Source organism: Myotis yumanensis, unplaced genomic scaffold (genome assembly GCF_028538775.1).
Source record: "Myotis yumanensis isolate MYYU_CA2020_CCGP unplaced genomic scaffold, mMyoYum1.0.hap1 SCAF_3, whole genome shotgun sequence".
Taxonomy (NCBI): Eukaryota; Metazoa; Chordata; class Mammalia; order Chiroptera; family Vespertilionidae; genus Myotis; species Myotis yumanensis.
This window is the reverse complement of record NW_027223754.1, coordinates 111,433,319-111,459,402: the sequence shown is the minus strand read 5'-3', so window position 1 is coordinate 111,459,402 and position 26,084 is coordinate 111,433,319. Positions and strand designations below refer to the sequence as shown.

Below are 26,084 nucleotides of genomic sequence, written 5' to 3'. Positions count from 1 at the left end.
GCTCAGAGAGCAAAAGATATAGTGGACGTGCTATAGAAGGGGGAGGATGGGGTGTTAGCATGTATTAGCTTCAGGAGAGTTTGAAGATAATCTCTGAAATTTCTTGTTCATTTCTTTTTTAAAGAGAATTTATCTGTGCTTCTCCTTAGAAGTTTCTAATTTCCAAATCAAGATATGCGTCCTATTCACTCAATCAGTTTAATTTTCAGTCCGGCGTTTTTCTAGTTTTTTGTTTGTTTGTTTTGTTTTGCCTGCGAAAAATTAATTTAGGCACCCAAAGACAACTCTATATTGGCCATTTTCTAGTTAATATTTTCTAGTTAAATTTTCCTACATTTACATTTCTGTAACACTTGCAAGTCAAGGCTTCCTATCAGGAATATTAATGAGGGCTGGAGTCTGGGAGTTCCCAGCCATGGAGGCACAACTTCCCATGTTAATTATAGGTGTGCTTGTTGCTGTTGTTTTTATTGTTGTTTAGTATCTGCAGAGTCTCAGCACATTTTCTAGGGGTGTTATGTAGTGGGTTAAAGTTTGTTGCTTTATGGGTTGAGCTGCAAGATGCTCACTCCCCTAGAGTCTCATTCAACCCTCTTATGTGCCTCAGTGTCTCTCCTTGCTGACTACAACAACCAGAAGGGCTACCAGCGCAGGTGGACTAAACCTGATTAGTGCTCCCCCTGAAGAGCCAGTTAGTTTAGTTGCAGTTGTTGGGAATTTCCCTATGGGGCTCCTGCATGTCATGAGGAATGACCTCTGACACCTCTGCAAAGATCCTCGGTTGAATAAGAACATCTGAGATTCTTGCAGGAAGGAGGATTTCCCCTTTATCTTCTGAGCTAAACAAGATCAGCTCTCACTTATACAGCTAAGGTGTTTGCCCAGACTCTCAAAAGGCAAATCCTATAGAAAAGCCAGGGGTAAAAACCAGTCCCATTTTCCCTATTGTCTCTCCTCAGCCTGGGACCTGTCAACTGTTAACCTTAGTTCCACCAAGAGTATTACAAAATATGGCTCAAATAAAGTCAGCAGCACAAGCAAGGGAAGGTCCTGAATCCAAGAGACAACTCTCACAAGTTCACCCGACAGGCAGGGAACTGGTGCGTCAAAGGACCCTTTGCTGGATGCCAGCACCAGGTGTAGGTCAGCCGGGTGGTGCTGGGTGAGAGTTTCTGGGATCCTGCTGCATTGTGCCAAGTAAATGTCAATGTAAGAAGCATTCAAAACTGTGAACAATTGTTGAGATTTTATCTGAGCCAAACTGTCATTTTCCTTGAATCAAAATCTCAATGGATTGAAATAATGCTCTGGAGAATGGCAGTTTTCGCCTTATTTTAGATATTACAATCAGAAGTGGAGATGTATGTGGGTTGCATGAAACCCACTGGTGATAGATTGGATAAAAAGTAAAATGATAGACACATACTTCTTTCCCATAGGTGGATATAGGAAAGAACAGCCAACAATGAACTCAATAACAATGAGGGGATTTGTGGTCTTCGCAGAGCACAGAGTGTCCAAAACAAGGAAAATTCCTTTGACATTCCAAAGCTATGTTCTTATAGATTTCAAAAGACAGTAGATAGGCTCAGTTAAGGTAAAGAATCTTTAGAGAAGATTCCAGCCTAGGACCCAGCGACCCACCATAAACAGCTTTTAGTTAAAAAGTTTTAACTTCAGAACATCCTTTGTGATAACTTTAGGTCTCTGAGTTTAAAAGACCACCACCCAGGCCTTCCCTGACCTAATCATGGGTTAGCGAGTGTCCACTTTTTGTGTGGCTGCCGGGAGCCGGTCCATCCTTGCTGTTTCAAGGGACCTGGCATATATGGCATATTGTTCTTAATATGTTTGCTCACCTTCTTGGTGCTATGTGTTTTAACCAAGGTCACCTCTCCGAGAAAGGTGGTTTTCCCAGGTAGGGATTTTCCCCTGAAGTTAGGGAGGGGATAAAACTCCTTAACTAAGTGCCAGGCGGGTAGTTAATCACTTTAACTACAAACAATCATGCTTGAGCTACATAATCTTTACTCCCTGGAATGGAGATAAGAAACGCCCTAACCTTTGTAATAGAAATTGACAGGATTAAAATCGGCTGGTATAAATACGGATGTAACAAGACAATAAACATCAGATCCTCATCAGATCCTCGTCAGATCCTAACCAGAACCTAGCCAGAGAACATGGCAAAAGATCCTGGACAGAACCTGGCGACAGAACTTCACTGGAGAACCTAGACAGAACATGGCAAAAGAACCTGGATAGAACCTGGCTAAAGAACCTGGCGACTGAACCTGGCTGGAGAACCTGGAGAACCTAGCTGGAGAACCTAGCGAGAGAACATGGCACCAGAACTTGGTTGGAGATCCTAACCAGAACTTGGTTGGAGATCCTGACCAGAACTTCGCTGGAGATCCTGGAGGGAGAACCTCGCTATGCTGATGAACTGAAACCAGTTTCCATGTCATTCATTCTTCGCCGACTCTGTCCACACCTTTGGGGAACCCTGGACCCGCTGGGGTTGGACCCCAGCATGTGGCCACACTCTCCTTCGGTCACTCATGCCCCACTTCTTGCCACCAATCATGTCCCTCCTCTGTCCCACCACAGGAGAAAAAACCATCAACCCTGAGTAGGAAAAGGACCAGTAGGGTGCCAGCAGCTTCAGCTTCCTCACAAACTGTGAGCCTGGCCAGGACGTCCACGGTGCTCAAAACACAGGTCCCCCAGAACCTGTTCGCTACCTGGGAGGTAGACTGCTCCAGCGCCAGCTGTGTGCCCAGGGTGTGTAGTCTCACTTTAAAGAAGCTAGTGATCTTCAAGAAGCTGGCCAAGGATCTTAACTCTGTGGTAATTTCCATGAAGATGCGGGACTCTAAGGGAATCCTGAGGTCCCAAGAGATTGTGCTGCCCTGCAGTGGGCCAGTGCAGACCGACCTGGCGCTGACCTTCTCCCTGCAGTATTCCCACTTCCTCAAGGGCAAAGGTAACAAGCTACTGATCATGCTGGAGCAGAGGAAGTGCTCTAAGAACAGGACCGTCCTGGGCTACAAGACACTGGCCACGGGCGCCATCCACATGGCTGACGTCATGCAGCGAAACCCCCAGTGTGGCCAGATGCTGAGCCTCTGCAGCAGCGTCAAGGAGTCCTCCACTGCGGTGGCCGAGATCTGGATCTCCTCCCTGTGCAGTCAGCCCATCGAACACGAGGACAGTGCCATGCCGGTCAGCCCCAAGGCCAAGTCCACAGGTAACTACAAGGGGCAGGATGAGAGCTCCTTTTCTGAGCTGCCGGCCAGCTGCAGGGGAAAGCACAGACAGGACCTGCACAAGGATGACTTGGAGAAGGGGAAGCCAAAGCAGCAGCAGCGATCAATAAGAGGAAACTTGAAGCAGAAAGTCCTGGCGCTGTTTCACAGGTCCAAAGTGTCAGAGAGGGACCTTCGGTCTGACATGATGGGGAAACGCCGGAAAAGTGACCCATACATGGAGGATGATGAGAGTGTCCTCAGCACCCCCAGGCCCAAGCTCAGGCCATACTTCGAAGACCTGTCAGACTCCAGTTTGCAGACAGAGATGTGGGGCAGCCACAGTGACAGGACCCAAACAAAGCCTCTGAGTCTGCCCCACATGCCGGAGAATTCGTGGGCCCTGGGAGGCAAGCAGCCAAGTGAGAGCGACAATGAAGTTGTGGCCCACAGGACACCCACCAACAAGGTGGACAAGATCCAGATCTCCTCCCTGTCCATGCCGCCCATCGACCATGAGGACAGCGCCAGGCAAGTAAGTCCCAAGGCTGAGTCATCGGACAACTACTCTGAGTGCAAGTGTGAGAGCTTCTTCTCGCAGCTGGAGGCCAGCTACCATACCGCCGACCAGGAGGAGGATGACTTTGATGAGGGGAATCTCATATTCAAAAGGAGGACCCTGACCAGGCAACAGAACTACCACCAGAAAGTCCTGTTATGGCTGCACACAGTCCAAGTGTCAGAGGAGGTCCTGGACCCCGAGCAGGACCATGGGGAGCATGTCCCAGAGGTGGAGGAGGACCTGAACCTCCTGTATGACATGCTGCAGAACCCCAGTGACAGTGGCCCAGACACTGAGGACGATGACAGCGTCCTCAGCACCCCCACACCTAAGCTCGGGCCATACTTCGAAGGCCTGTCTAGCGGCCCAGACATGAAAGACAATCACAGTGTCCTCAGCAGCCCCAATCCCAAGCTCAGGCCATACATGGAAGACCTGTCAGACTCCAGCTTACAGATGGAGATGTGGGGCCTCCACGGCGCCAGGATCCAAAAGGAGCCTCTGAGTCTGGCCCACCTGCCTGAGAACACGAGGGCCCTGAGAGACAAGCAGCCAAACCACAGTGACTCCAAATTTGTGGCCTACAGCACACCCACCACTAAGATTCGAATGGCCTCCCTGTCCCGCCAGCCTATCGATCATGAGGCCACTGCCATGCAGGCCAGCACCAAGGCCCAAACCTCGCATAACGACTCCGCTGGAACATCTGAGAGCTTCTTTGAGCAGGCGGCCAGCTACAGTGCCGTCCACAGGCAGTCCCAGGAGAATAACTTTGACAAAGGGAATCTGATAGTAAGAAGGAGGTGCATGACCAGGCAACAGAATTACCACCAGGAAGCCGTGGCATCTATGCTCATGGCACAAGTGTCGGAGAAGGTCGTTTTCTCAGAACAGGCCCTTGTGAGGCATGTCCCCAAAGTGGAGAAGGCTCTGGACCGTCGGTATGACATTGTGGTGAGCTCTAGTGACAGTAGCTTAGACATGGAGGATGATATCAGTGTCCCCAGCACCCCAAAGCCCAAACTGAGGCGATACTTTGACAGCATGTCAAGTGATAGTGGCTCTGACTCAATGGCCCACAGAATTCGCTCCCCTGGGAAGCAGCTGGCACAGCTGGAGGACAACCGGGAGGCAGGGTCCTCTGCCCAGCGTTGGTTCACCAAGAAGCTGCCATCCATAGTGTGCTTCACCAAGTCTCTAGTCATGGCCTCCAGCAGGCCCAAGAGGAAGCAGGCTGGCCACCGGGGCTGCAACACAGCCCTGAATGAGTGGGTCAACAGACTGGACAACGAGAGCCCAGACCCGCAGAGCCAGGGGCAGATCCTCAGGAAGCCTGTGTGTGACCAGCTCAACAACATCCTCATTTCCCAGGACAAGATGCCCGAGAACATCATCCTGGTCAACACTTCCAACTGGCAGGGCCAGTTACTTTCGGACATCCTGCAGGGGCACACGCTGCCCGTGGTGTGCACTTGCTCCACAGATGACGTCCAGGAGGCCTTCAGCATCATCGTCTCACAGATGCAGAGATACTGCAACTGCAATTCCCAGGCTCTGACGCCTGTGAAGATGGCGGTGGCAGGGGCACAGCCCTACTTCAGCGCTGTGCTGCGGGTCTTCGTGGAACAGCTGTCCCAGCAGCCACCCCAATGGCTAGACTACATGCGCTTCCTGGTTATCCCGCTGGGTTCCCACCCCTTGGCCAGCTACCTGGGCTCCATGGATTCCCTCTACAACAACTTCTTCCAGGACCTGTACTGGCGGGACATGTTCAACAACCTGTAGTCCCAGAACACCTTGCAGGACACACAGGACATTGTGTCAAGAATATCCGAGTACTTCGCGGGGGCCAACTGTGTCTACCTGCTGCCCATTGCAGAGGCCATGCTCATGTCTAAGCAGCAGCACCCCAATGAGAAGTCCTCGCAGCTCATCCCCTTTGTGGGGGCAGTGAAGGTTGGAAGAGTGGAGCCATCTGCAGCCATGTCAGGAGACTCAGATGATGTGGTCCCCTCATGCTCCAGTGAGCTTCTGTCCCCTACCTGGAAGGCCTCACCCAACACACTCTCCCCCCCATCAATGAGTGGGGGCCTGTCCTCCACCAGCCAGAGTGTCCATGCAGGGATGATGGAGCTGCAGGTGGATTATTGGACGGCAGCTCAGCCAATAGATATGAAGAGAGTAGCAGAGAAGAAAGACCTGCCTACCGCCAAAAACACACTCAAGTGCTTCTTCCAGTCTGTCCAGGTCAGCAGGCTGCCCCGCAATGGTGAGGCCACAGCAACACCGGCCATGTCCATGACAGTGGTCACCAAGGAGAAGAAAAAGAAGGCACCCAAGGAAACCAAGGACGAGGATGTAGAGTCCAAAAGCCAGAGCATCCAGGGCATTGGTCGCCTGGTTTGCAAGGCCAAGCACCAGCAGAGTATGCTGCCAGTCGTCATCGATGGCGTGGAGTGGGACAATGTGACGTTCTTCCAGCTGGCAGCCCAGTGGTCCTCCCACCTCAAGCACTTCCCCATCTGCATCTTCGGACACAACAATTCCACCTTCTAGCCCTGCCCCTCCCCCTACCCTTCGCTCTGCCTTGGCCAAGCCCAGAAGGACCCAGCTGCTTTTCTGTGAACAGTTCAGTTTACTACAGTCACAGACACTGGAAACCCAAAGAGAAACCATTTTGAGTTCAAATGCACTCACATCCTGGAACCTAAGGGGGCTGCCCCTCACTGAGAGCTCCTCATTGCTCTGTTCAGTAACCAGAACGCTCTGGCAGGTGGGAGTCAGGAGGGCAGTGTTGAGCTGGAGCATCATGGAAGATGTGTGTTGGCCTCAGGATGCCCAACATTCTCAGTGAGAAGGGTTCTGGCCTTGAAGACATGCCCTACCTAAAAGCCAGGACTCTGCTTCCTGGGAGCCAGCTCCAGCCTGTGCCCAGACTCAGAGCTGGGCAGCCAGAGGTCAAGGGCTAGCCTCTGATTGCAGCATTCTGAGCAGAACATGGAGGCCAGTAAGCCCAGTCCTGGGATCCAGCTGCCAACCAGCCAACTGGTCCAGCACCACCTACTCAGGGTTACCAGTTAACTTCAGCCTCACAGGGAGAAATAAAAAAGACCTGTATGGTGCACTTCGCCCTGGCACACTGGCTAGACAAAGTGGTCGATTACCTGAGCAGAGAACCCACCTTTGTTCCTGTCTGTTACTACAGAACATTTGCTACCACCCAACAGCTGTGGGACCAATTATTTACCAGGTGAGCCCCTCCCCCTCCAGAGGACATGGTCACCAGGCCACCTGTTGGCTGTTTGCCTTCAGGTCACTGCAACTCTCTGAGTATTTGTTCTTCTGAAACCTCGGTGAACCCAGGAGCAAGCTCATAGGGTTATTGTAGGGACTCGCTGGGTTCCTCCCTGGTAAGTGTTCTCTGGGAGCCTAGACAATGGAGAAGTCTGCTGGAGGGGCTGTGATTGAGCCAATTGGTTATTTTCTCTTCCTGTTGAAGAAGCCACTGCCAAATTTGTGATTCTCTTTGGGGCCTTGGGTTAAGCTCTTTTCTAATATTACAAAGAGATTGGAGATCCTATTAGGGGTCTCTGTCCCAGGTGAATCCAGATTAGAGATGCCAGGGGTGAGCAGTGGGGCCACAGGGTCACCCAGCTGTCTGAGATGGGGCTGGTTTGGGCTCAATCAATCAGCAAATATATTAGAAGCCCTGCCAGTACAGACATGTTTCTAGGCACTGACCATAACCCAGTGCTCAGAGCAGACACCAAGCCTGCACTCCAGAGCTTCCCTCTGGTTGGGAGCGATTCAGTCACACTAGGCTGCACAGGCTCGTCGTGTCCACAGGACAGCCGATGTGACGTGTCCTGGCCTCCTCTACCTATGGCTGCATCTTCGCGTATTGTGAAGAGGACGGTAGACCTCTGTTCAGCAGAAAACGTGAGTCAGTTTTGGATCAGATCCATGAGGGGAGTATGGGGACTGTGAATTCAAGGTGCTGGAAAACCCTGGATCCCACTCATGGTGGGATTTCTGCAAGAGGGCAGAGGTCTAAGGGCTTCCCTAGAAAAAAGGACATGAGTCAGAGAGCTGTGCATGTGGACATGGGTGGTGTGGGCGAGTGGGGAGGTCAGTGGACAGAGAGCCCCTCAGAAAATTCATAGCCTTCCGCTCCTAATCCCAGCCCAGTCTGCACCCCTATCCCTGGACCTTGCTCCCTAATCTGGTAGAACCTCCTCAGTGGCAGCTTGGTGTACGCCGCTCTGTGGGAGTTGAGTTTCAGTGGTAGGCAAAGAACCACACAGGACAGATAGTGAATTAGGCAGCATGTAGGTGCAGGAGCCAAAGTTTGAGGTGATAGGAAGGCCCTGGGGTTTGTTTGTTTGCTCATTGGTCAGTATTCCTGAAGCACCTACTCTGTGCCAATGAGTGACATGAACAGGGTGCCCTCTCAGTCCTAATGGGAGGGAACAGGGACACCGAGAGAGCATGTCAGGTTCCCCTGAAGAAGGGAACAGGTGTATCCCTCATTGATCCAGAGCTGTCAGGTAGGAGGGCTTTCTGCCAACCATTCCTGGGTGACCAGGCACATCTCTGCCAGGACTGCCAGACTGAAGGTGGACAAGGAGTAGGTCTGGCTTCTGGATGGGCAGGAGCAGCAGGCACAGGACCCCAGGCTCTCTGAGTGGTGCTCTGGGAGGGCCGTGTGGAAGGGAAGGGCAGGCCTCACATTCTGCTGCTCACCTATCTCTCTCCCCAGGGCCATTTCCTACATCCTGAGTAGCTGGCTGGACCAGCACCTCCAGAATTTCCCAGCCTGATGATGCTGTTGGCTTCCACAGAGCTCAACTTTCCAGTCTCCTACCTGCCAAAGCAGGCCCAGTGCCTCCATTCACAGCGGGAGCACCTGAGCCCACTGAGGCCGAGACAGGAAGAGGAGGCCTCCGGGGGTGGTGTGGGTGAGTGTGCCTTTGGAAGGCGCACAAAAGGCAGTGAGGGTGGTAACATGTCCTCTTCTTGCATCTACAGAACCAGCTCCAGAGCAACATCAGGAAAACCCTCAAGAGGCAACGCCACCCTAGTGGCCTCTCCAGAGCCAGAGCAGGATCCAGGCCCAGCTTTCACTGAACTTCAAGAGGCAGAAGAACCACCTGCAGCATTTGAGCAGCTCACCCCAGTTCCTGCAAGGCCTGTGGTGCCAGATCCTAGGCCACAGCGTGTGTCAGCGGCCACGGCAGAGAGGGCACCCCCATACCCCCATTTAGATGCAGTGTTAGAAGTTTTCTTTCCATGTTACATATACTTATAATTTTACTATATTTTATGATATTTAATAACATACAGTGTACTGTAGAGAACATTTACTGAAATACTCTTAAACATAATCTTAATTTAGATTCTATAAAATTTAACCCTATAAACCCTCAAAGCTTTGAGCAAGTCTGTTTTTCTGGACCCTGACCCACCCAGGGAGAACTGTCCTCACCTTCTCCACCTCCCCTTCCTGGAGCCAGGACTCTGCTTCCCAGGGAGCTGGCTCCACCCTGTGCCCAGACTCAGAGATGACCTCCCATTCGGGGCATCCTAAGCCCAACATGGAGGCCTGTCAGCTCAGCCCTGGGCCTCCATGTTGTCCCAAACACCACTCACTCAGGCTTCCAAATAAGCTTGACCCTCACAAGGCAAATAAATAAATAAAATTAAAAATAAAAATGGACGTGTACGGTGCAGACCTCCCAGGAACAGTTACTGGACAAACTGGTCAAATCCTTGGTGCCCAGCTTCCTGGGTAGCGTCCCCACCTTTGGTCCGCACCCACCCTTCTGTGTTAATACAGAACATTTGGGACTAACCAACGTGTGTGGGACCAACCATGTACCAGGTGAGCCCTGCCCCTCCACAGCACAGTGGTCACTCAGCTACCTGCTTGCTGTGAGTCTCCAGGTCACTGCATCTCCCCGAGTGTTTGTTTCTCTGAACATGGGGAGAGCCGAATCCCAGCTTCATAGGGTTATTGTAGGAACTTGGGGTGGCGGGAGCGGGGTTCCTCCTGGGAAAAGGCCCGCTGGGAGCCTGGACTCTGGAGAGGTGTGCTGGAGAGGCTGTGGTTGTTCCAATTGGCCATTTTCTCTTAAAGAAACTTCTGCCTTATTTGTGATTCTCCTTAGGTCTTAGGCTAAGCTATTTTCTATTTTGATAAAGACGTTGGAGATTCCATTAGGGGTCCCTGTCCTGGGAGAAGCCAGATTAGAAATCACAGGGGTGAGCAGGGGGATCCCAGGCTCACGCAGCTATCAGAGATGAGGCTGGTTTGGGCTCATTCATTCAGCAAAGGCCCTGCCCCCAGGACTGCACTCCAGCGCTTCCTTCTAGTCAGGAGTGATTCAGTCACACTGGGCTGCACAAGCAGGTAGCATCCACAGGACAGTCGATGTGACTTCTTCCTCAAAGTATCGCTGATCTACACGTATTGTGAAGCAGAAAGTGGATCTCTGGACCAGCAGAAAAAGTGAATGTGCTTTGGATCAGAGCCTTAAGGGGAGTATGGGGACTGTGAATTGGAGAGCTGGCAACATCCTGGATCCCACTCCTTGTGAGATTTCTGCAAGAGGGCAGTGGTCTGAGGGCTTCTGCTAGAAAAAAGGGCAGGAGTCAGAGAGCTGTGCATGTGGATTGGGTGGGGTGGGTGAGTGGGCAGGGGATGTGGCTGGACCACATAGAGAAGAGCTCCCAGAGGCTGGACTACAGCAGGAGCACAGAGCCGCTCAGGTCAGTGCCCAGGGCCTGCAGTCTGGAGGACTTCCTGGGGTGGGGGCTTGAACTGGGACATCAGTGATGGAGATGGGAGGTTCCTTCCTTGGAATGCACACAAAAGGCAGTCATGGTGTTAACATGTTCTCTTCCTGGATCTACAGAAGCAGCTCCAGAGCAAGATCCAGAAACACGTAAAGAGGCAACACCAACTCTGGTGCCCTCTTTAGAGCCAGAGCAGACTCCAGGCACAGCTGTCACTGAACTTCCAGATGTGGAACCACCTGCAGCTTGCGAGCCACTCGCCTCAGCTCCTTCAGAACCTGTGGTCCTAGATCCTGGGCCACCGCGTATATCAGCTGCCACAGCAGATGGGGCTCCTTCCCCTCCTTTATGTGAAGTTTTAAAATATTTGTGTTTATCATATATATGTTTATAACTTTACTGTATGTTTCTTATACTATTTAGTAACATACAGTCTAATTAAAGAAAATGTAATGAAATACTCTTAAACATAAATTTAATTTAGAGTCTATAAAATTTAACTCTACAATCCTTCAGAGCCTTGAGCAAGTCTGTTTCTTCTGGGCCTTCGTCGTGTTACTATGAGTCATAGGTTGGGAAGAATTAGTCTCTCAGGAGCCATCTGCTCTAAGGATGTGATGTTCTTGAGGCCCAGGACAATGGGACTTTGGGGGAAATTGACTGATGAGCATTGGGGCAGGGACCCTTTATGTCAGGGCTGCCCCTCAGAACCCACATTTCATTTAACTTCATCTCCCACCAGCACATGGACAAAGCGTGGTCTTAAGCGCCCCCTGGCATCCATGTTGCAGAATGCTGCAGGGTTTAACCAGCAGCAAGCAGTTCCTGAACCCTGACTGCCACCTGCACCTGGACAGAAACTCCACCCTGCTCCACGCGCACTGAACAGCATTCTGAGCATCTCCTCTGTTGGCCCACAGCACTGAAGAGGGGACAGGGAATGTCCCAGGGCCCGGGGTCCACACTCATCTCCTCCGCAGGCACCACTTCCAAATCTCCCCTGGGGTCAGAGCCTCTCTCTGCCCTCAGACCCTAGGCTCTGGTTCAGCTGGGCTTTATCCTGAGGCTCTTCTGTCTCACCAGAGCCCAGCAGCCATTCTTTCTCACGCCCCTAGGCTGAACAAGATTGTGGAGACAGCCTGGCTTCACCTTTTACATCAATCCCCTTCAGTGCTCTGAACCACCCTGGTGAGGATGGACTAGCAGCCTTGTACAGCACCCCGCCATGGCACAAGCTACACTGTCTCAGGACAAATGGGTATTCACTGTGGACCACACCCAGGGTCCCTGCTCTCAAGGAGATCAGCCCTGTAGGTTGACATGGAGAGAAAGGAAATCTGAATGGAGTCTGATGAGACCTACCACTGACCCTGAGGACCATAAGCACTGAGAACATGAGCCCATCATGGGGACATTGCACAGGCTCTCTTTAGGATGTGATTTCTAAACCAGAAAGATGAATAAGTACTTGTCTACCCTCTTCATCCTGATTTCACAATGGCAGCTGATGAAGGCTTGTGAAATTAAAGGAGGTCTGGGAAATCAGGGGGGGCAGGTCTACCTTAGAGGTCCATGGTGACGGCAGTGCACTTGCGCACTAGCAATGGGCCTGGAGGGGCATATGCCTGCCTTGCGTGGAGCGTCTCCTTACCTTGGAAGCTCAGAACTGTGTTCTCAACAGAAGCTGTTTCCTATTTCAAATTACACTTTTCAGTTTGGCTCTACTTTGCAGGGTCCTTTCCTAAGTTTCACAGCCATCCTCTAAACTGGAGGCAGAGGGTGTTAGAAATGAGGGGCGGGGGCTGGAGGGAACTGGGAGGAAAAAAACGAGGGAGATAGGAGGGCAGGCCCAGGGCCTGGTGTGGGACGACTGTGCTAGTGATCTGTTGCTGAGAGTTACCCCACACTGTAGACTTAACCAACACACACTTATTACCTCACACATCTGTGTCCAGGAATCCCGCATGGCTCAGCTGGGACTACTGTGGTCTCACCTGAGGCAGGATCTGTCACTGAGGGTCTGAGCTCACTCGGGGGTCTTTGGGATTCAGTTTGGATGGAAGGCTTGACTTTCTCTCTATCTGTTGGTCTCATTCAGTGCTAGGCCATGTGGGTCTCTCCAGATAGCCACTCACAGCACAGAGGCTTATTGAGAGAGAGAGAGAGAGAGAGAGAGAGAGAGAGAGAGAGAGAGAGAAAACATATCAGAGTGAACAAGAGGGTAGGCACCAAATTTTACAAAAACTTTTCAGGTTGGGAATACATCAACTAAAGAACTTGTATGCATATATGCATAACTCAGGGACACAGACAATAGGGTGGAGAAGGCCTGGGGTGGGGGGCAGGGATCGGCTAGAAGTGGTCAATGGGGTAAAAAGGGGACATATGTAACACTTTCAACAATGAAGATTAAAAAAAAAAATGGATTTGCTTTAAAATTGTTAAATTAATTTTTTTTCTAAAAAATTGATGAGAGAGTGAGAGAGAACCAAAAGTGTGAGAGAGAAGCATCAATTGGTTGCCTCCTGAATGCACCCCGACTCAGAATCAAACCCACAACCTAGGTATGTGCCCTGACCAGGAACCGAACAGCAATCCTTCGGTGCACAGGATGATGCTCAACCACTCTGGCCGGGCCAGGCACTGACTTTTAGAACCAAATCATGGAGGTTGTGTTGGATCCCTTTGCCGTCTTCTATGGAGTCACTACGAACACCCGCATTTAAGGGGAGGATACACATTCACACCACACGAGGAAGGTGAAGACCATGGGGAGTCACTGAGGAGGGAACCGGTGACCCGAGAGGTCCATGCCTTGCCCAGGATCACAGACAGTCAGAATGCAGAGCCTGAGATAAACCCAGTTGTGTCCTCAAAGGGGGATCCTAGGTGCCCCCAGGTTTCCTCAGGGGCTCTGGAAAAGGCTGTGCCGGTGGAATCATGTACAGACATGGAGATGGCATGGGGGAGACGGTGGGCATTTGGCAGCCTAAACAGTATTTGTCTGAAAGGGCGCCCAGATCTGTAATCACAAAGGTGCACCTCTGTCCACAACCCACCCGCAGTGGAGAAAGCCGGGCCCCCTTATGCTCAGTTCATGCTTACGTAGTCGTGGATCACACCCTCATTGGATAATTGGGAATCTGAAGCCCGTAGTCAGGCAGGGATTGGCCAGGGTACTTGACATTCAGAGTCCAAACTTCAAGAATGTTCAGACCTTCCAGGCCAAGGCTCCCACCTCCCCCACAGAGTCAGTCTGGAAATAAGAAATCCTGACATACTGGACAGCTCCTGCCTGCTCCTCCCTATGTTGGGGCCAGAAAGGAAGCACTGGCATGAACACACACACGGAATCTAGATGTGATGACCTTGGGTGGGATTTTAAAAAAGCAGACACAGAAGAGGTGACAACCGGAAGGAAAAAGAGGTTTTTTAAACTCTGTGTGTCTGTGTGTCTGCTTCCTACCTACATGTGACAGTTCTCCTACTTTATAGCTCCTCCCCTACAGGAGCCTGAACAGCCATAAGAAGCACTTGCTCCATAACCCATTGTGCAGGCAGGACAGAGATGGGCCCTGCCAGGCACAATGACTTATCCAGGATCAAGAAGAGGTAAGAATGAGGGATTGAGTCTGCACCCAGGTCGGTTTCCTCAAGTCTGGGACCCTGGCTGCACCCAGAGCTTCTAGGGGGCTGGGCAGAGGGGTGTGCTGGTGCCACTGTGTACAGATAAGGTGTTTCATGGAGAAGAGGGGTCTGCAGACAATAGCCCACAGGACTACTTGCATAGCTGTCATGAGATGAGGGGACTCAGGGAAGACAATCCCAGGTATGAGGTCACTATCCAATAGAACTTGAAACCCCTGTAACCAGGCACCCACATCTAGCCCAACAGGCAGCTCACTTGCCAAGAGGCATTTGCCAGTGCAAGAGGTTCTCTTGCTGTGTTCCCAGTGATTGGTGCTCTTGCTTCCGGAAACCCCGCAGTGAGAGCTTTTTCAGACGGTGCAGACATTGGTTCAACCCTCGTCCCCGACGTATCTGTCCACTTTCTAGAATTTGGCCTCAGGTAACACAAGGTGCCCTGGGTCAGACCCATTCAGGCCAGGCCACCTCTGTGGGCCATCCCTGTGCAGCCCACATCCCCTCCCCTGCATGTGTTGGAAAGAGGGACCTGAAGGGAGAACCCTGGGTCAGGAACAGCTTTCGGGGCAGTGGATCCCCTAGAGGTCCTGCTGTGATCAGACCCCAGGACAGGGCAGGCAGGTGGAGATGGGCTTCCAGAGGGGTCCCATATCTCTGCCGATGGGAATACTAGCCCTCAGGCTGTCACAGCTTTTCCTCAGCTTTTAATTAGTCTGTGTCTAATAGGTTCAAGCTTACAACCTACACTGTGTGTGTGTGTCTGGAGTGGAGGATTACATGGGTAGAGAACCAGCAAAACAGGGCTCTGAGGCTTTCCTCCTATTGACTGGGAACTGTCTTTACAGTTCCCAGTCCTGAGCTCCGCACAGGAGAACAGAGAGGAGCTGACTGATGTTGTCCTCAACTCCATGCCCCTGGAGGAGGCAGAGGTGCCCCATACATCTTCCAGTGTGCAACACGGCCGCAGGGTGAGTGCAGGTGCTGAGGTGACCCAGACTCCAGGGTCCCATGTAGTCAAAGGGAGCCCTGGGTTCCAGAAGCTGCCCTGCTACTCTCCTAGGTCCCTCCTAGAGTCCAATTTCCAAAGGCATCTGGGGTCCTTATCCTCCCCACAACCCACTCTCACTGCCCAGCACCTTTCAAATGAGATGGAAAGTCACTGCCCACAAAGGTTTAGGAATATCAGAAGAGAGACTTTGTACCATTTCCCATCATGTTCAGGCAAGAGTATTTTCACATGTTTCTACAGATTTTCCCTTTTTAATGCCCATCTCCAAGTGTCCATGTTGGCCTGACAATCCTTACACACCTTCTCCCACTCTTACACATCATCATGATTAGTAGGGATGCTTTTCCCAAAAGGACATGGGACTCAAGGTACCAAGTCTCTTGCTTTTCCATTTGCTGCCCCGAGGACCACATCCCTGTGGCCCCTCCAGGTCAGGAGCTGGGGCCTCCCTGGGCTGCACAATATACTAGGAGGGAGATCTGTTATCAGGGCTGGCGATCCAACTGTTCACTGCTGTGGGACCTGGACGTGATCCACTCCTGTTGTCATGTCAACAGTGCTGCCCTGAACACCCCACTTGTCCTCATATTCTGACCCTCCCACCCCAGGAAAAGCCTCTGTGTTCCCATCTTAGAATGGGATGTTCTGTCAGAAATCCCAGGGTGACCTTGTTAACACAGGGAGGTGCTGTCCATCCTCTGCTAAGAAATGACTAAGAAATCAATGTGTCTCATCATAACTCACCTCCGAGTCTATGTTGCCTGCCGAGAACCTTTTCTCTTGTCCATGTAGAAACATGGAAACCTGTGTGCCACGCCAGCACAACCAAGGGTGATCCCGAGTTGGGGGGTGAAAGGATTAAGGAAAGACAGACAAGAGAATAATAGCTGGGTCTCGGTGGGATGCTGCCTCCCTGATGAGGAGACAACGACAGCACCCACAAGCCATGTCTTTATTTTATAGCAGATGCCATGAGGCAAAGTAGGGGCGTGATCACGTTGTTTACAGCATTCTCGTGAGTTTCAACCTCACTTAACTACATGCATCCGAACTCTAGCACAAGGCACGAGGGACTACGTGTTCGGACCATGGGTTCAAGCTTACAACCACAACCGTTGGCTATGATTGTGCTGGGAGGGCCCTGCCCTTCCAGCTGGGACTTGCATGTGTCAATGAGAGGACCCTGTCCTTTCATTAGTCTGAGGCTTGAACCTGGCCAAAACACCGTAATTGCGCCCCACATCTCCCCCTTTACTTTTGTTTTTAAACACGCCTATCTATATTATCCAAAAAACTCTAAATAAATTATTCAGCATAATCAAAACATCAAAACAAACCCCTGGCTATTAACAAAACCATAAACAGCAATATTAACAAGAGAACAAAACTCTGGCTAATAACAAAGCAATACCAATGCAAAATCAAGCTACAAACATGTCAACATTTTCAGGATATCTTACTCTGAGTCCTTAGATTTAGCTCCACAAGATTTTACAGAAAACTGACAGTTCACCAATGCTAGCATAGCTTCCACTTGCTTTTCTAACATTTGCTTGGCCTCAGTCGCCATCTTCTTCAGCTGACTCTATGCTGATATCTCGGTCACTTGCATAGTAAAACGCTGCAGATGCAAAGATGTTGTTGATGCAAAACTAGTCCCCTGGATCAGGCTGTTCGGACGGTTGACCTCGGCAGCCCCGTCCACGCCGGTGGAAGTCTGGTCCCTTCTGGAGACTTCCAATTCTGAGTCTAGGGTCTCACACAGACCCGAAGTCCCAGGGAGCTATCTGGTCGCACAAGCAAAGATATCCAAAGCCTAGAAACAATGCAACTGCAGCAAGAGCTTAGAATCTAGGTCTAAAATAAAAATTACTCCCTTAAACATCATCCACCACAGCCATCTTCTGCTTTACAGTGGCTTAAACAAAACCTAGGAGATTTCTACCTTATTTTGTACCTCCTAATTACTTCTTATTTTCTACCGCCTATTTTCTACCGCTTGCTTCTTGCCGCTTGCTTTCTACTGCTTATTTTCTATTTCTACCACTTATTTCTACTTATTTCTTACTTCTACAGCTTATTTCTTACCACTTTTTTCTACTGCTTATTTCCTACCGCTTAGACTTTAAAAATGCTTCAATTAAGCATTATTCCCATGTTTTACACCGAGCTAATTTTACCACACTTCGGCTCCCTACCTTATTTTTGTTTTTTGGCCTTCTTACTTGCTTTTTAAGGTTAACATCTTATTTTCTTACTTTTATTTTTTAAGCTTACTCTCTGCGCGTGCCTTGGAGACTCCTTTCACCTGACCACTTTTTAAATTCCCCCGAACTCAGGCCTGTTCGGACGCCATTTGTTACGGCCAAAGGGGCCTGCTCTGGCGTCACTTGTTACGGCGAAAACTCAGGCCCTGGTCCCAGAACTCAGTCTCTGTTCACAGAACTCAGTCCCTGTTCGGGTGCCACTTGTGCCACGCCAGCACGACCAAGGGTGATCCCAAGTCGGGGGGTGAAAGGATTAAGGAAAGACAGACAAGAGAATAATAGCTGGGTCTCGGTGGGATGCTGCCTCCCTGATGAGGAGACAACGACAGCACCCACAAGCCATGTCTTTATTTTATAGCAGATGCCATGAGGCAAAGTAGGGGCTTGATCACGTTGTTTACAGCATTCTCGTGAGTTTCAACCTCACTCAACTACATGCACCCGAACTCTAGCACAAGGCACGCGGGGCTATGTGTTTGGACCATAGGTTCAAGCTTACAACCACAGCCGTTGGCTATAATTGTGTTGGGAGGGCCCTGCCCTTCCAGCTGGGACTTGCATGTGTCAATGAGAGGACCCTGTCCTTTCATTAGTCCGAGGCTTGAACCTGGCCAAAACACCATAACCACACCCCACACCCAATCAGGTCACATGCCCAGGTTGCAGGCTCAATCCCCAGTGGGAGGCATACAGGAAGCAGCCAATCAATGATTCTTTCTCATCATTCATGTTTCTCTCCCTCTCCCTTCCTCTCTGAAATTAAAAAAACACACACACACACACATTTTTTTAAATGGGGGGAAAAAATCTAGGACTTGAAGCTAATTATATTAATCTATATTCCTGCAGGCTGTCAGAGGACAGAGAAGATTATTTTTATCAGTTCACCATAAATCTCTTAATTTGATAGCTGTTTCCCCAGCCTGTGGCCAGATATTTCCAATCAATCAAATATTGGTCATTTAAATATTTAAGTAATATCCTCTCCCTTTCTTTAGAGTATTATTCGCTAGTTAGGGAATTAACAGAAAACAGATAAATTATAGTCTAAGGTTGAAAGTGGTACATGGCAAAAGAAAAGTACAAAAAGTATAATGAGAGTTGAGAAAAAAGAGCATAAATAGTATTGGGGGAATTAGGAAATGATTCATTTGAATTAAACCTTGAAGGGTAGGTAAGATTCAGGAACTCAAAAATGGAACAGAGTGATAGTGTTCTTAGCAGAGGGGAAAACTTGAGGAAGAATATGCAGTTAAGAGAATAGCAAATAATTCAGATCACCTGGGGTGTTGAATCTGACAGGGACCAATAACAGCCTAAGGCTGAAAAGAGCAGATTAGAGGCAGGCATCCAATTCCAGGCTAAAACGTTCCCCTTAAGAACAGGAATGTCAGCATTCACCACTCTTATTCAACATAGTGCTGGAAATCCTAGCCACCAGACAAGAAGAAAAAATAAAAGGCATCCAGATTGGAAAGGAGGAAGTAAAACTCATTATTCATGAATGACATATTATACATAGAAAACCCTAAAAGACTCCACAAAAAAACTAGATTTAATAAATGAATTTGGCAAATTAACATCCAGAAATTGATAGCATTTTTATACACCACTAATGAACTCTCGGAAAGAGAAACTAAACAATCCCATTTACCATTGCAACAAAAAAATAAATAAGATACCCAGGAATAAACTTAACCAAGGAGGTAAATACCTATGCTCAGAAAACTATAGAGCATTGAGGGGAAAAAAAATAGAGGAAGATACAAACAAGTGGAACATATTGTGCTGGGCTACATATCTGGCGCTTCGGCCAGACGGGTCATGCTGTGCTGTCTGCTCTTAAAACACACAGATAGGAAGGTACTGACATCAGGCCAGGCCTTGAGATATGATCTCATGGCCCCTTCCCAGCACGCAGGCCTTCTTTCTCAGAAGGCCCAGAAGTCTCATTCCAAATTTGGGAGACAAAGGACTGGGAAAAGTATAAATAAAGTTTCCTCCATATTGGGGGCTCAGAATTTGAAAGACACATTTTTCTCTGGGCCTCCACAAAATTTAATAATAAAATGTAACTCCTGTAGTAGTCTGGGCTGCAGTTCAGCCTCTGCTTCAGCAGGGTGCTGTAACTGTAGTCAGCTGGCCAGCTTAATAAAGGCTCTTAAATTTGAATTCTGAGTCAGTGGTCTATCTCGCTGAGTGAACCCATAACACATATACCATGTTCATGGACTGAAACAACATCATTAAAATGTCCATACTACCCAAAGCAATTTATAGATTCCATACAATCTCTATTAAAATACCAGGGCATATTTCACAGATCTAATACAAATATTCCAAAAATGTAGATGGAACCAAAAAAAGACCCTGAATAGCTGCAGCAATCTTGAGAAAGAAGGACAGAGTTGTAGGTATCACAATACTGGATATCAAACTACAAAGCCACTGTAATTGAAACAGCCTGGTACTGGCACAAGAACAGGCATATAGACCAATTGAACAAAACAGAGAGACCCCAGAAATCAACCAACGCCATTATGGTCAATTAGTATTTGACAAAGGAGGCAAGAGCATACAATGGAGTAAAGATAGTCTCTTCAATAAATGGTGTTGGGGAAATTGGGCAGATTGATGCAAAAAAAAGAAAAAGAAACTAGACCACATTTACACCATGCACAAGAATAAACTCAAAATGAATGAAAGACTTCAATGGTAAATCACAAAACCATAAATATCCTAGAGTCAACATGGACAGCAAAATCTCAGACATCACACATAGTAGTATTTCCTTTGCAATCCCTATAATATTTGTTTTCTTTCCAATTAGTATTTAATAGGAATTTTAAAGAAACGGATACATGTCCTAGGGCCAGAGAAATGGGAAAATTCTAATAGGGATTGCAAAGACTCCAACACATATCCTAGGGCAAGAGAAACAGGAAAAAAATAAACAAATGGAACTACATCAAACTAAAAATCTGCATAGCAAAAGAACAACAAAATGAAAAGAGAGCCTACTGTATGGGAGAACATATTCGCTAATGATACATATAATAAGGGGTTAATTTCCAAAATATATAAAGAACTCATAGAACTCAACACCAGGAAGCAAACAATCCAGTTTAAAAAATGGGCAAAGGACTTGAATAGACACTTCTAACAGGACATACAAATGGGCAAGAGACGTATGAAAAAATGCTCAAGGTCACTAATTATTAGAGAGATGCAAAATAAAACTACAATGTGGTATTCACCTTCCACCTGCCAGAATGGCTACCATCAATAAATCAATAAAAAGTAAGTGCTGGCGAGGATGTGGCGAAAAGGGAACCCTAGTATACTGCTGGTGGGGATGCAAAATGGTGCAGGCACTGTAGAAAACAGTATGGAGGTTCCTCAAAATTTTAAAAACAAAACTGCCTTATGATCCAGCAGTTCTACTTCTGAGTATATATTCAAAAAACCCAAAACACTTATTCAAAAGAATATATACATCCCTATGTTCACTGCAACATTATTAACACTAGACAAGATATGGAAGCGACCCAAGTGCCCATCAATTGGTGAGTGGATAAGAAAGTGGTGATGTATGTATACATGGAATATTATTCAGCCATAAAAAACGAATAAAATCTTTTGAGATAGTATGGATGGACCTAAAGCAGATTATGCTAAGTGAAATAAGTCAGATAAAGACAAATACCATATGATTTCACTTATATGTGGAATCTAGAGAACAATATATATGAACAAACAAAACAGAAACAGACTCATACAGAGAACAGATTAATGGGAGGATGGGAGACTGGGTGAAAAAGATAAAAGGATAAAGTACAGATTGGTAGTTACAAAGTCATCATGGGGATGTAATGTACAGCATAGAGAATATAATCAATAATCTATAATAATAAAAGCATAATATGCTAATTAGAGCAAATGACCTTCCAGATGAAGCCGGGTCCCAGGTGCCTGCTGGCAGCTGGAGGGAAGCCCAGGTGCCAGACGGAAGCCAGTGCCGGCAGCCAGGGGAAGGAAGGCCTACTCTTGCACGAATTTCATGCATCAAGCCTCTAGTATTGTAATAACTATCTACGGTGCCCATTGGGTACAGGAAATATGGGGACCACTTTATAAAGTATATGATTGTCTAAACACTAGACTGTACACATGAAACTAATATAAAATAATAGTGAATGTAAACTGTAATTAAATTTTTTTAATTAAAATATATATATCTGGTTACCCAATGGCCCTGTCAAGTTGACACATAATATAGCCATCATACTTAGTTATATATGTGCCAAGTTTTCTGATCCAACAAGAATAGACAGGGAAATATGTGCAAGTAGGCAGAATTTGATTCAGTTTGGCTCAGAACTATGCAAAAATAGAAGTAGCTCATTTTAAGTAGTGAGTCTTCTATTATAGGAAGTGTCCAAGCAGAGGGTGCCAGAAAGCATAAGTGCCCTGCCTTGCAGGGAACGGGTTAAAGGAGAGTCATTCATTGGGTGTAAGGATGAATTAGTTAACATCTAAGTTCCGTTTCAAATCTGATTTCATCGCTCCTGCACGTTCTAGTCAAGAGCACATGGAATTTTCACCAGGAAAGACCCAGTACTAGTCTGAGAGAATGTTTTCAGTCACCAATGGAATTAAACTGGAAATCAATCACTGAAAGATAGCTGAAAAATCCCTACTTGGAAAGAAACCAAATATTATTAAATAACCCATGTATAATTAGAATTTTTTTTAACTGAATGTTAATGGAAACACAACATACTAAAATTTGTGGGATGCAGATTAAGCAGCATTTAGAGGGAAATGTGTGCCACAAATATTTAATTTAAAAGAAAAAATCTAAACTTCCACCTTAAAAACCTATGCAAAAGAAGAGTACATTAAAAACATAACAAGTAGGGGAAAATCGAAGATGGCGGCATAGGTAAACACCGGAGACTGCTGCCACAAACAACCACTTCAAAAATACAACTAAAAGACGGAACAGACATCAACCAGAACCACAGGAAGGCTGGCTGAGGAGAGACTCTTCAACTAGAAGGAAAAACAACAGCATTACGAGGCTCAGAAGAGGCGCAGTGTGGAAAATTTAAAGGTACGGTGGTGCGCGCGCAAAGCAGGCTGGTGGCTGAGGGCTCGGTTGTCGTTTTCAATCCGGAGGGAGTCTCAGACTCTGGGCTACAGATCCGGGCGAGTCTCTAGGGACCCAGACTCAAACGGGAGAAGCGGGACTGTCTGGCTACGGTCCCTCCGAGGTTTGCAGCGGTTGCTGGGACAGAGAGGCGGAGCCCCTGGGGATGGACTGAGAGCAGCCATAGCTGCTCCCTCCACCCGCCCAGTTGATCCCGCCCCGCCCAAGCCCTGCACACAGCCATTTGCCGGATCGCCTCAGGCAAAGGCTAGATTAGCATCTCCCCAGAGGACTGAAGTTTTCCCACAGCTGATTTTCACAGCCAGTCGGCCTGGTGGTCAAATCCCTCTAGTATTAACTACAACAATTAAGGCTTAACTAGAACAAGACTGTGCACAAAGACCACAAGGGGGTGCACCAAGAAAGCATAAAAGATGCGGAGACAAAAAAACATGACAGAAATGGAGGATATGGAGCTAAAAATCGCAATTTTGAGGGCTTGCAATAAACTTGAGCAGAGCCTCACGAAAACTAATGAGACCCTCGATGCTACGATAAAGAAATTAGAAAGTAAGCATAAACGGACTGAAATAAAGAATATTATACCCAATAGCAGACCAGAGGAGCACAAGAATCAAACCAAAGATTTGAAAGCAAAAAACACCCAACTGGAAAAGCAAAATGAAAAAAGAATCCGAAAGTGTGAAGATAGTGTAAGGAGCCTCTGGGACAGCTTCAAGCGGACTAATATCAGAATAATAGGAGTGCCAGAAGATGAGAGACAGCAAGATATTGAAAACCTATTTGAAGAAATAATGGCAGAAAACTTCCCCCACCTGGTGAAAGAAATGGACTTACAGGTCCAAGAAGCGCAGAGAACCCCAAACAAAAGGAATCCAAAGAGGACCACACCAAGACACATCATCATTAAAATGCCAAGAGCAAAAGACAAAGAGAGAATCTTAAAAGCAGCAAGAGAAAGAGACTCAATTACCTACAAGGGAATACCCATACGACTGTCAGCTGATTTCTCAACAGAAACTTTGCAGGCCAGAAGGGAATGGCAAGAAATATTCAAAGTGCTGAATACCAAGAACCTACAACCAAGATTACTTTATCCAGCAAAGCTATCATTCAGAATTGAAGGTCAGATAAAGAGCTTCACAGATAAGGAAAAGCTAAAGGAGTTCATCACCACTAAACCAGTATTATATGAAATGCTGAAAGGTATCCTTTAAGAAGAGGAAGAAGAAAAAGGTAAAGATACAAATTGTGAACAACAAACATGCATCTATCAACAAGTGAATCTAAGAATCAAGTGAATAAATAATCTGATGTACAGAATGAACTGGTGATTATAATGAATCAGGGACATAGAAAGGGAATAGACTGACTATTCTTGGGGGAAAAAGGGGTGTGGGAGATGCGGGAAGTGACTGGACAAAAATCGTGCACCTATGGATGAGGACAGTGGGTGGGGAGTGAGGGCGGAGGGTGGGGCGGGAACTGGAAGGAGGGGAGTTATGGGGGGGGGGGAAGAGGAACAAATGTAATCTGAACAATAAAGATTTAATTAAAAATAATAATAAAAAATAAATTAATTGATTAATTAAAAAATAAAAATTAAAAAATAAAAACATAACAAGTAGAATGAAAGAGGTAATAAAAGAGTAGAGATCAATGAAATAAAGAATAGATAACCATTAGAAAACAAACAAAAAACAATGAGCCAAGCCAGAGTGGCTCAGTTGGTTGAGCATCACCCTGTGCACCAAAAGGTTACCAGTTCAATTGCCAGTCAGGGCACAGCCCGAAGGTTACTGATTGATGTCTCTCTCTCTCTCTCTCTCTCTCTCTCTCTCTCTCTTTCTCTCTTCCTCTCTCTCGCTCCCTTCCTCTCTCTAAGCATGTTCTTGGGTTTGGATTTTTAAAAAAATGAAAGCATTGGTTCTTTGAGAGCCATAAAAATCAATAAGCCTCTAGCTACTTAGGAGAGAGAGAATATAAATTACCTGTAGCAGGAATGAAAAAGGTGGTATTGCTATAGGTCCTATTGACACTAAAAGGGTAGCAAGTAAATTATTAACAACTCTATGTCAATAAATTTGACAACTTGGATATAACAGACAAATTTCTTGAAATTGAGACACAACAAAATAGGAAATATAAAGAGCTATTTAAATGTGGTAGTTACGTGAGTGTAGACATTTATTAAGATACTGAATTCTACACTTAAAATAGTCATTTCATTGTATATAAATTTTACCTCAATAAAAATGACTTAAAGGAAGAAGTAGTTGTCAACTAGACATGGAAATGAAGAGTTTTAATTTAATTAACTAATTTTTTATGAGAGATGACATGTTTATATGGTAATGGAAATGATCTAATAGACAGAAGGTTGGTGATGCAAATGAGATAGAGGATTGATGGATGTCATTGAGCAGGTAAAAGGACCAGGATCTAATGTTATTTGAAGGGTTATCCTCAGAGAAGAGCCTCTAAAAAAAATAGGATGAAGAGCCTATGCTTACAGGTTTGATAGCTTGTACATATGGCAGCGAAAGGAGGACCAGTGGGATTGCTCTTCTGCTTGTTTCTGTTTATTCAGTGAGATAGAAGGAAAGAATGGCAGAGAGGTATTGGAAGGTGGGGAAAGGAAATAGTCAACTATTACCAGGTAAACTTGGGAGTAAAAAGACTAAGTAAAGGTTGTCTAACTGCGGGGCAGCACTGTGCACGTTCTTGAGATTAGTAGCCAAGCATTTAAAGTTAAACCGATGCTATGGACTAAAGGTTTGGGTTTTCCCCCAAATTCTTACATTGAATCACCAATGTGGTGGTACTTGGAAGATATGGATTTGAGATGTGAGTAGGTCATGAGAGAAAAACCACCATGACTGGTATTAGTGTTACGGGATAGAAAGAAGCTAGGAAAATTTCAGGGTAAGAGCAATAGGGAAACTGAGACAAGAAAATTAAACAAGGTCAAGTAGTTTAGACAGTTTGTAGCTGGCTTGTAAATAACAAGCCATTATCTTCCCCAAACCAATGACACTTGAGAGCAAATGGTTAAAAGCCTCCTTAACAAGAGAATGCAGGAAAGGAGGGGGAAAGAGGAAAGGACAAGGGGGCAATTTTATATCACTCCCTAAACAGAAAAGCCAGCAGTCTAGGGGCTTGGCAAAGTAAAATTACCAGGTACTTCTCACAAAATCTAGGAAAGCCACAGCAAGGTAAAAGGAGGATCTTGAAATTTAACCTATGCCAAGGTATTTGGCAGAGGAGTTTTTAAATCTATGGGCAAAAAAAGTATATAAGGCAGAAACCCCCCACCCCACTCACTCCTCAGATTAGCTGAGAGAGCCCATCCACATAAAGCTTGCCTTGCTCCTTTAATAAATTT

At 47.2% G+C, this 26,084-nt stretch overlaps 1 protein-coding gene across 1 annotated transcript; it reads left to right on the top strand.

Moving 5' to 3' along the window:
- Positions 1–2,787: 2,787 nt before the first annotated feature.
- Positions 2,788–6,366, top strand: LOC139005199 (phosphofurin acidic cluster sorting protein 2-like). The gene is given in 5 exon segments (XM_070407530.1): positions 2,788–3,419; positions 3,577–3,578; positions 3,980–4,171; positions 4,253–4,363; positions 4,859–6,366. Coding segments are annotated over 5 exon segments (2,373 nt in total). The 5' UTR covers positions 2,788–2,859.
- The last annotated feature ends 19,718 nt before the right edge of the window (positions 6,367–26,084 follow it).